Raw genomic sequence first — 11,069 nt, forward strand, 5'->3', positions numbered from 1 at the left:
GCCTATATAGGTTAATGGTATAAAAATGATCACTTTCATGAGCATCGATGTGAATATTTCATTTCAATAAATAACGTGCATATGTACTGTGAATTAGTCGGCAAACAAAGTAAATTGTCAATCTTAATGCCACATAGCGTGCTTTGTTAAAATCCTTGTACGTATTTCTCAAAAATTATCATTCCTTTAGCTCTGTGTCACGATATTCATGTCAATGTACAATTTTTAATCAGTGTAAAAAGCTTTTGTGTTTCATTTATAGCATGAAATAATGATTTGTAATGTCTCAAAGCAGTCTACAGTATTTTATCAATTTAACTTATGTATTTTCTTTACATTTGGAAACGTTGTCAACGTGTAATTAAATTATACATATAATATATAATAATCAAAGCAACGAAAACAACTGCATGGTAACCACAGAACAAAGAATATAAGGATAGGTTGCCATAAGATTATATACGTCGCTCTATTCGCTATCATTGTCAAGTAATTAAATACATTTATGGTATACTCATCGATGACATTTAATTTACTATAAGTATGACTGAAGTTTAGCGCGATCTGAAAAACCACACATTCGCATTCTGTGATCGTCTCGATTTTAAGCAGCATCTGGTTGACATTATTGACTGAATTAGACAACAATATTGATGTAGTACTTTTACAGTTTTATTCTAGAAAAGTGCCGCCTATGTTTTTATTACTTTAATTTTTGTCCCAATCGCGAAGTCGTCGTTTTGTTAAGTGCATTGCTACCACCCTTCGTATCGTATGTATCGATTTTCAGATATAATTTTCAGATATAAAGCCAGGACATGGACAGCGGGGTAAACGACCCATTGTTATTTTATTTTTATTTTATTTTTGCTACCCTATAAACATAATTAGTATCGTTCACCACATCGATCGCGTGCAGAGGCAAAAAATCATAAAAATACAATTTTGCTTTTTTTCATCCACCTTGTTATTTTATCCATTTAAAATAAAATAGTGGGCAATCATGGTGTAAAAACAATATTGAGTTTCATGTTTGTTTACGTTTCAGGTTATCAATAAGAATCAGAAAGACAAGACTATAAAGAGTACTTTTCTTGTTCCCATGAACGGAGGGATATGGACGTTGTGCGTAACTCTAACAGGTATGTATGTATTTTCTTATAAACAGTCATTATTACGAACGTGACTTGTAGAAAGTCAGTTCCAAATCAAAGCTGAAATGTGCAATTCTACAGAACTCTAACATGAGATATAGATGCAGATCTTTACGACTCAAAAATAATATTTTTTTATATTTTTATATTAACTAAAAATGGACAATATTTTTATGATTTTTGACGCTAAAAAAAGTTCACCTCAGACATTTTTGTTCGAGGAGGACAATTACAAAGGAGAGCAACATTTTTGATGAGGACAATCCCTCTTAAAAAAGGACGAATGATCACCTTATATAATAGCATTTATTCTTATGCTTAATCAAGGACTGCCTTTCATTATTCATAATTGAATATGCTTTAACAATCGTAACGTTACTATCTTGGATTTTTTAGCGCTAGTTGAAATGTTGAACATACATTGTTTACAAATTTTACATACGCCTCATGAAGCACGGGGGCTGGGAATTGGCTGTCAACTCCTCATGGCGTAAGCTTCGGCGCGCACACTTTGAACGTTTGGACACTGGGGCATACGCCGATTTACGCAGACGCTTATGTCTAAAAATCATCTCGAACAAAAATTTCTGAGATTTTTATTGTCCCGTTTTGATATTTTCAAAATCTGGTCATCTTAGTGCAATTCACCCGCCAAATATTGGTAAAAAATAATTTTCATAACAATATTCATCCCTTTTAATGGCATTATTTTATTATTTTACAGGCAAAATCTGTAAAAAAATTCCAGCGGGACATTTAAATATTTATATGTGACGCAGGACAACTCACTATTGGACTGTCCTGCTGTTGTGTTGATGAGAGTTATTACTCGTATATAAATCACTATATACATTTGTAATGTGGGGGGAGGGGGAAGAAATCAAGAGACATTTGAAAGCGCTAGATATTTGTTCAAATTCTTAAAAAAAATAAGATACATATAAATGTATATAATATTGTATGCAACTAGTTCGAAGTTTCGCTTAGTTGCACTCTGGGACCATGAAAAAAATATAGTTAGGCATATTATGTACGTAATTCTAATTCTATTTTTGATTTCAAAACAAAGCTTGAACAAATTAAATCGCTTTGAAATTAAGTAAGGTTATATCTATTATCCTTTTTGAAGAATTGTTTTTCATATTATGTGAATTTTGCGGTCACCCAGATTATTATTTTGTCAACAGTTTTAAAATTAAACATATCGGGTTGATTTACTGAGTTTATGACTTCCTAACTGAACCAGGCTTGATGTGTGTTTTTTTAAATGTAAAGCGGCTACATCCTCTGTCTTTTAAGTAGTCTTGGTTGCTACTCGGCGTAGCTCCGCTTGGTGCGAGTTTGTTTTTGTGTGTTCTAAGTCAAAAGTGTCTGATGAAAGTATCTGTTGAAAGTTACAAATACGCTTATATACTCTTTTGAAGATATGCGAGGTGCTCTTTCCTATTCTTGACCGTTTGGCCAATGTGATACTTTGAGGTGGAAACATACTATGTCATTGTCTGTTACTTTTCCGATAAAAATTCCCATTGCAAACTTACTTTTGGTCCACCCTGTGAGTCATAAATATATTTTTAGAAGCAATTAGATTTATTTGCTTTTTATCTTACTACGGGAACAGATCACTATTTAAGTATTTTTACAATTTGATACCATATATATATTTTTCAATTTACAGAGGATGATTTGCTATTGCTCTCAAGGGTGGGCTTTCCAAAATCGTATTCTTGTGTCAACTATTTGGCTGGCGGCACTGAAGCAATGAGGGGAGAGGAACCCAGAGCAGACTGGCAACATAGTAAAGAAACATTTGATTTTTTGAAAGCACTATACACATTAATCTAATTTGTCTGTTTTCTTTTTCCAGGGATGCAAAATTTGTCCATTTCTTGTGCTTTAGTATGTTTAATAGTATTAGGTAGTGCTGCATTGGTTGGAGCTTTTGGAGTCTGCAAACATCAGATCAGCGCCGTTCTGGTAACAGGCGTCATGTATCTTTTGGCTGGTAAATTACTATTATTTTATTTACATATGTTTTAAATATACCTTTATAATCAATATTATGTTTATGCTTTTAAGCCCTGTTCGCCCTCTTCACTTTAATGATAATCCATTTCAAAAGACAACAAGGAAAACCACGACTGGAAAGTGAAGGAGATGGCACTATTGATGGTGTCATCGGAGGACAAAGGGGGATGACTATAGTTCAAGATTTGTTAGGTGCTAGGGTCTTCAGCACATCATGGTCTTTGGATTTGGGTTGGGGTGGAGTAGTAATGTGCGCCATGACCAGTTTCTTTTGGATACTACTGTCGAAGATCATGAGGTTCAATCCAATATCAGCGATGCTCGTCTAGATGATTATATTCTTCCATGTGTTAATAATGCTTTTAACACATAGATGATAGGTCCAGTACAAGCTTGAAGCTCAATTTTTATAAGATTTCCAATCGTTTAATAAGTACAGATACTCATTGTTTCGTCTTCCTTGCTATGTGTTACTTAAGACGTAAATATCATACATTTCTATATTAGTCTTCAAGCATATTGTAATGTTTATACATATGTATGTAGATATAATTTTAAGCAATCATCTGTGATTCTATGTAGCATTCGCACGTTGGCTTTTTTATTAGGCTAGGTCAATTACTACATCAGATTTTTAAGCAAATTAATATTTAAAGGCATCTACAATATTATTTCCATCCACTAAAATTATTCAGCGACTTGTAATGATTTATATATTAGGCAAAACCGTCCAATATTTGCTGTTTCAAAATATATAATGTTGATATACAAATGCGTGTATTTACCATATATGGTAAATATATACTTAGCTTTTAAAAATGTGCAGTTTTGTTAAATTACAAAGTCAAGCTAAATATTTTCAATGTTTATATTTGCAAATGTGTATAGTATGTAATGATATTGTTAAAATAATAAAATAAATTTACAAAACATTACGTAATATTATTAATGCACCAAAAATTTTCAGTCTTATAATCAAAGTTGTATTTAAACATGTGGCTTGAAAGTATTATTATATACATATATATGTTGAAATTACAATAGTATTACTGAAATGTATTGTAAACTATTTGTTAAGAAATAATCCCTAAATTGTATATTTATGATTAAAAAATATTTACGAATGAGAAATAATTCGATTTTGAAGACTGTGTGTATAATGATTTCTGTAATTGTTATACTAAAAATATTATTTTGCATTCGCTTGTGTTAGTCTTTACAAAGTTCGAATGTATTTTAAAAAACACATACTAATAAAACGTAAAATGTGCAATATCTTAAATGCGCAAATTTATGTAAATTGATAATGATAAATAAACATGAATTTAATACAAAAAAACAGTTTATACATTCAGAATCATATCATTTCAATCCTAATCTTAGGTAGAAATGTCCATAGGCAGAAATACATGACACAAGACTCATATATTTTTTATATGCTTTATGAAATATCAAATATATTTTTTTAAATTATGGAAGTACAATATGTTTTAGCAAACGTTAAATATGTAAAGATACTATATCGATTAAATGTTAGACTAACTGTGCAATCGCGCATTTATTTTACAGAATTCAATGCTATTCATTTATAAATTAGTAAAGTTTTTAAATAACCAGTGGCGTAGCTAGGGTATGTGCCGCCCGGGGCAATCCTTAAAATTGCCGCCCCCCCCATACATTTTTTTGCAGGGTCATAAAATCAGCATTTCTTAAAATAATAAATTGATTATTGTTAAGCTCTTGGTATTCGTAGATTTACATAAATTTTAGTTTATTCAGGGTTAAGAACCACACTAGACGATTCCATCGCGAATATCCCGCCCACAAGCAAGTGCCGCCCGGGGCGGCCCGCCCCCTCCGCCCCCCCATAGCTACGCCACTGTAAATAACGTATTGTTATCGTAGTCTTATCGTAGTCTTGCATTACGAAGTTTTCGAGTCGTCTTCAATGATCGGATTGAACTTGTAGCTAAATCAAATTTGGTGTAAAGTGGGAAGCGGCTGCTTTCTCGGACTTCCTAGAGAAATTTTGACGTATCGATTAATGAGCATTGTTTAAACAATAGTGAAGATTACTACTATGGGGGCCAATATAGATTTGTTATGGCCAAAACTGGTCGGCGCAGAAGTAGCGGTGTTGTGACGGCTCTCTCTCTCTTCCGGCAAGCTTGTAAGGGTTCGGACGCGTGCCGTCGCGCGTCCGCCCCGTTCTTATAATGTAATCACTGTAACCTTAAATAAATATACTACTGCAGCGGCTCAATCTGTGTCTCATTGCCACCCGCCATCATCACAGCCCCTAAACTACCAATGATTTAGTTCTAAAAAAATAGTACTAGAACGCTACGGCTCTGAAGGATGATCAAAAATATTTCAGTTTAAGTAGTGACTTTGAGACATTTACCCTGGTTATTTTGTTGGCTAAACATTGCTAGGCTAGCTGCTTAAAATATTGGCTGCCGCAGCTAATATTTTGAGCAGCTAGTCATGTCCGCTGTGTTGGATGTGAAGGACAAGCAAAATAGTTAAACTGACTAAAAAAATATAGGATATATCTACCAAGGCATTTTTCAGAAAAGTTGTATGGGTATCATAAAATCGCAATGCTCTTAGAAACATATTTAATCGACAGTATCGCATTTTAATTCTAAAACATTCTGAAACCGTGCCATCAGTTGCCCTAATATTTATCTTTATAAATATATATTTTTATCTCTTCTATAGAATATCGGCTCACTTTTAGCATTTTTTTGAGTCTTAATATCACTGAAATAATAACAAACGTTTCTTACATTGCAAAATTATAAAAATCGATAATTTTAAAGTGGGGTAATATTGAACAAAATTGTTTATGCCCACTTTGACACTTATGGCCAATTCTCTACTTGACGTTTGCACTGGTATGTTTCGTTTCCTGTGTTCGCCGGATTGCCACTATGGAACAGGTATAACAACACATTCGCTAATTAACGTAGTACCCGTAATATAACATCGTACTAATTGGCAAACCTATTAGCCTTCGATTTGACATTTTGCAACCTCACTCCGCCGCTATTCAGCGTTGGCACCTATGCAATCTCCCTATTTATTTTGTCCTTGAGACCTTAACTAGTCAAGTTTTGTTCAGATAAGCTCATTACGCCAGAACTCGTCACATTTTTGATAGTATGTATTTATTATGAGTACAATTGGGGAGCTGAGCCAAACGAGTTTGAAAACCTCCTAAACAGGCTGAAAAGATTTCGTCCTTCTTTCCCCATCTCCTAAAAGAATACGATACTCAACATGCACCAGCTGACAAATCACGAATGCAAGAAATGCCAGATGCAAATGCTATCTGCTTATCTCATGCAAATATGGTATGCGATCAGTGCTTCTCCCAAGATGACTAAATATATATTAATACTGTGAACGTTTTTAAAATATATTCTAACTTTACATTTATTTATTTACTATTTACAGTATTTGATAGTATTTTTATATTTTTTCTTCTTTTGACACCCCTAATAATGATGTTTATCATTTGGCAGTTGTATAAATCAACTAATTTAGATGTTTATTACGTTTTTTAAATGTGTGCCCATAAAGCACATTGCGTCCGGCGGATGGTTAAGTTAGCTAATGAAATAACACTTTACAAACTAATGAAACAAAGTGCTATAACATAGTTCAAAACATAATCTGCCATATTGTAAATATACATATGGTTTGAAAGTATTTCATTTCATTTTTTATATTATATGTGGTGCTTTGAATGTATTGTTTTTTTTGCTTCTTACCTGCTTTGATTTTTTTTAAATTTTTAATCAATATATTAAAAACAATTAACCATTTTTTACTCACTGAAATTTTTGTGGGTTTTTTCTTTTTGACTTTTCAAATAAATTTAACATAAGTAGTACTGTATATAACTTGTACCTATTTAAAATGCTGAAGGTATTTTTATTCTCTGATACGTCTACTTTTTGGGCTGTAACATTTTCTATTGATAAAATTTATAAACAATTAAAGCATTCACTCCATAAAGATGACTAGTGATACATCTTAATAAGTTTAAGGTTGCTAAAACTATGTTCACCTGAAGCGACTGCTCAATAATTCCAATGAATAGTTAATAAAATTCTCAATGCTATCCACAGATTAGGCAAAACGTTTTGTCATTCGTTAATGTTATAAAAAATTAAAACCTTTATTGGAGTTCTTTTATCTTCAGAAATCAAGGAACTTTACATTTTAATTTTATCATTTAAAGCATTGCTGTTTATATCAGTAATATTTTGTTATTATATTTTTTTAATTACAAAATAAGCTCTAATTTTTTTTGAAAATAATCGATTTATTGATTCACAATTATTTAAATTCGTACTATTGCTATAAATAAAAAATAGTAACATGAAGTCCTAATATTCCGCTGCTGACGTGGATTCATTTAATGAAATACTATGAATATTAATGAAATAGAAATATTAAAAATATTAAACCTACCCCCTGGAAAAAGATAAAATGACATCCCTGTTTGGGGAGGAGGTAGGCTAGTGGTGGCTCTTTTTTAGAGATCCCTTTTAAAAAAATTGCTATTATTAAAAACCGGCCCCAGCTGCAGTAACATCTGTTGCTTATAAATCATATTATACAAAATAATTTATAATTAATAATATAGATGTCACCAATTCCCAGACTTTGTCTTGTTTTTAATACTTGTATGTATTTATTATGTCTGATTGACTTTCCAAGTTGATACAGATTCACCCCGTTGTAACGCATTGGACTTACGCCTATTATAACGAAAGATTTAAAAAGTATCTGACGGAGGGAAGGGGGTTCTCGGAACCATAACTTTTTAAATTTGGATAACCGTGACAAAAGTTTAACACTATGTTTACGGGCATAAACCACTCAATTTTACGAGCGTCATTAAAAATAGGTGTATGGTGACCAGATTTTTAAAAATAAAAAGTTTCCGAATATAAAAATAGTCTTAATATATTTGTAAAAATACTGTCTGATATAAATCAAATCAGAAATCCGTTAATATAAATTTGTATATTATGTTATGTTATTTACAGAATTTTGATCCAAATATGGTGACATCGAACTCGGAGATGTCCTACATCCCTGAGGTGCCTGCAAAGATGGATATCGATGACAATCTGACGCCACCTTTGCCTCCTTCGAATCCACCTTTCCAGCCACCGTTGCCAGTTGGCCCTCATCCATCAGATATCGCCGCCAATTCAAAGAAATTCACGTACCCCTGCCGCGATTACACTAACGGATACTGCAAACGCGGCACCGATTGCAAATTCTCTCACCAAGTAGACTATTCTGTTTTGGTGTTTTGCCACGATTATCAAAACAAAAAATGCATGCGACCCCATTGCAAATTCTTACATTGCTACAGAGAAGAAGAGACAGAATATATAAAAACTGGAAAGATCCCCATCGCTGCTATTGAAATGTGTATGAAAAATCGTAAACCTGTTTGCGCCGAATTTGCCGCCGGTAAATGCCCATTTACCGCAGCTGATTGTGAATTCCGTCATGTTTTGGAAAACAAAAAAGAGAAAAAGCCTAATACGTTTCCTTCTACGACCGTTCCTCCTCCTCCTCCACAAGCACCTGCGCCGTCTATGTCCGTCCCTCCGCCGCCGGGACCGCCTCCACCTCATCCCGCTCTAAATCATCTCTCCGAACTACCGCCGCATATTCCGCCTCCAATGATATACACACAAGCTCCGCCGATCCCGCCCACTTCGTCCACACAAGGAGTTCCTATGCAACCGACGGACCCGCAGTCCGTGCTTCAGTCTCGTGACATTTCGCCTGTGGCTCATTTGTCCGGTTCTATATCTCAAATTCCCTCCGATTTAAGTACTCAAACAAAGAGTCCACAAGTTCCAAATAAAAAATTGCACATCATATCTGATATTCAAAGTGGAGTGCCTCCTCCTTGTTTGCCACTCAGCCAAAAAGAATGCGAAAGGAAAGTAAACGGTGAGACGTTAGCGAAAATTATGAATAATTCCAAAAATGATTTTGGAAGAGAGAAAGAGAAAAGCGTAATTCTCGCTAATGAAATTAATCAATATTATTTATTGGAGCGTGAACTTGGTAAAGTTTGCAATATTAATAATGCTAAAAATACACAAAACGATTCCAATAATTTGTTACAATTCGTGAGGAAGAACAACGAAACTAACATCGGCAACACCGGACAGTCGATGCAAATGGAATTATCTAACGAGGCGTTGAAGGAGTTAATCAACAAACATCAAATGAACAATATGAATCTCAATCAAACGTCCGGTGACAATCATCAGAATATAATGGTGCAGTTAAACCAGAACGCTCAACAAAATTCCATGACTTCGTTAAGTCAGATGAATCAGATATCGAATCTGATTCAACAACAACCGATGGTTACGCAAAGGCTTGTTTCGAATAACATGCCGCAAACGCAAATAATAAATACAGGAAATCCTCAACAAATCTACAGTAACGAAAGACAACAACAATCGCAGCAGTTCTTGCCTAATGATTGGAAGCAACAGTATCTGGCTAATGAAAGGCAGCAAATTATATCGCAAGCGTCCAATGATGTGGTTAATCAGGTATTTTACACATTCGTACATAATTTGTACTACTGGATAATGACAACTAATTAAATATTAATATTTTACAGATTATGAACACTGGCACAGCTCAACAACAATTCATGAGATCCGCTTCCATGACCAACCCGCAGGAAATGATAGATGCCATTATAAACTCAAATAATCAACACAATGTCGCAAACACTCCTATGCAATCGATGCAATCGGGTCCAATAACAAGCAGATTTTAGATGCTAATCCGATTCTATGGGATTTCTATAATTTAAGACAATAATAATTTGACATTTCTATTTACCAGCTTGATTGATCAACTTAAATTTTTTCATTAAATATTGTTAGTTGATTGTAAATATTTTTAAGTGATTTAGATTCATGAAAAAATCTAGTATGCCATTAAAATCGTCTAAAGATGTTTTATAAATAAAAATAGTAAATCTCCAAGAATATTCTCGATTCATAACAAACACTACATATTTAGATCTTATTTACTGTTTTTAGGTATTGAACGATTCAAATAAATACAACTAAATGCCCTTTAAATGTACCGTTGTTTGTGCAACGTCTTTAATTGTAGAATAGTAATAAGTTAAAATTATATTATATTTGAGTTTTTAAATATACAATGGATATTTTTTAGTTACATATTATGTAATCCTCAATCCCGGATTTAACTGACTTGTATAACTACATGTGTACGTAAAATTAAGCTTATTATTAAAAATAAATAGATATTTTCGCCATTTGGCTATTACCAGAATTATTTTTTACATTTAATACTTTTTAATTTATATAAAGTGGCTAATTATTTTAAAATACCAATGCTATTAATTAATTTGATCTATTATAGTCACTTCATATAAAATAATTTTATACTTTCAAACTCATTCTACTTTAGCTATTATATTGTGTGTAATGTATGAAATAAAATAAATAATAAAAATATTGTTTTCTAAATCATGTTCTGCAGTGACTATGAATTTGCATTAGTGAGAAAATGAGTAAATTAAATCGCTTTTTTAGAAATACCGGTAAGATAAAAAGTAAAGACCTATCTATGCATAAAAACGCCGTACCTCAAATTCTCATTGTTTGCAAGTACAATATATAAAAAATAGTTGGTAGATATATAAGAAACATTGACTCAGATTTTTTATCGCTTAAACAAAGGTTAAAAAGAATGAGATATTTTTCCAATCTTAACCATTACATTTCCTCCATCATTGGTTAGTTCAACAGTGCTTTTTTATATCTATATTAAAAATAAATAAACGCT

The 11,069-nt window shown here is 32.8% G+C and overlaps 2 protein-coding genes across 3 annotated transcripts in view; both read left to right on the forward strand.

Annotated features, from left to right (window-relative positions):
- LOC148227750 (uncharacterized) overlaps positions 1–4,521 on the forward strand; it is a 32,967-nt gene extending 28,446 nt beyond the window's left edge. For both annotated transcript variants that reach the window (XM_088201676.1, XM_088201677.1), the window contains 4 exons: positions 1,049–1,142; positions 2,833–2,952; positions 3,022–3,159; positions 3,234–4,521. In XM_088201676.1, the coding sequence (XP_088057802.1) occupies positions 1,049–1,142; positions 2,833–2,952; positions 3,022–3,159; positions 3,234–3,511 (630 nt within the window). In that variant the 3' untranslated portion in view covers positions 3,512–4,521. The remainder of the gene's footprint in view (positions 1–1,048; positions 1,143–2,832; positions 2,953–3,021; positions 3,160–3,233) is intronic.
- A 1,536-nt stretch (positions 4,522–6,057) lies between these two features.
- Positions 6,058–10,553, forward strand: LOC148227751 (uncharacterized). Its single transcript, XM_088202408.1, has 3 exons — positions 6,058–6,127; positions 8,249–9,793; positions 9,865–10,553. The coding sequence occupies exons 1-3, from the start codon at positions 6,119–6,121 to the stop codon at positions 10,024–10,026; spliced, it is 1,716 nt and encodes a 571-aa protein (XP_088058534.1). The 5' UTR covers positions 6,058–6,118; the 3' UTR covers positions 10,027–10,553.
- Positions 10,554–11,069: the final 516 nt, after the last annotated feature.

This window comes from Plectrocnemia conspersa, unplaced genomic scaffold, assembly GCF_051122295.1.
Source record: "Plectrocnemia conspersa isolate PC_06_02 unplaced genomic scaffold, ASM5112229v1 ptg000013l, whole genome shotgun sequence".
Lineage (NCBI taxonomy): Eukaryota > Metazoa > Arthropoda > Insecta > Trichoptera > Polycentropodidae > Plectrocnemia > Plectrocnemia conspersa.

Coding starts and splice junctions, on each gene's coding strand:
- LOC148227751 (XM_088202408.1), top strand. Junction 9,794..9,864: donor CCAATGATGTGGTTAATCAG/GTATTTTACACA, acceptor AATATTTTACAG/ATTATGAACACTGGCACAGC.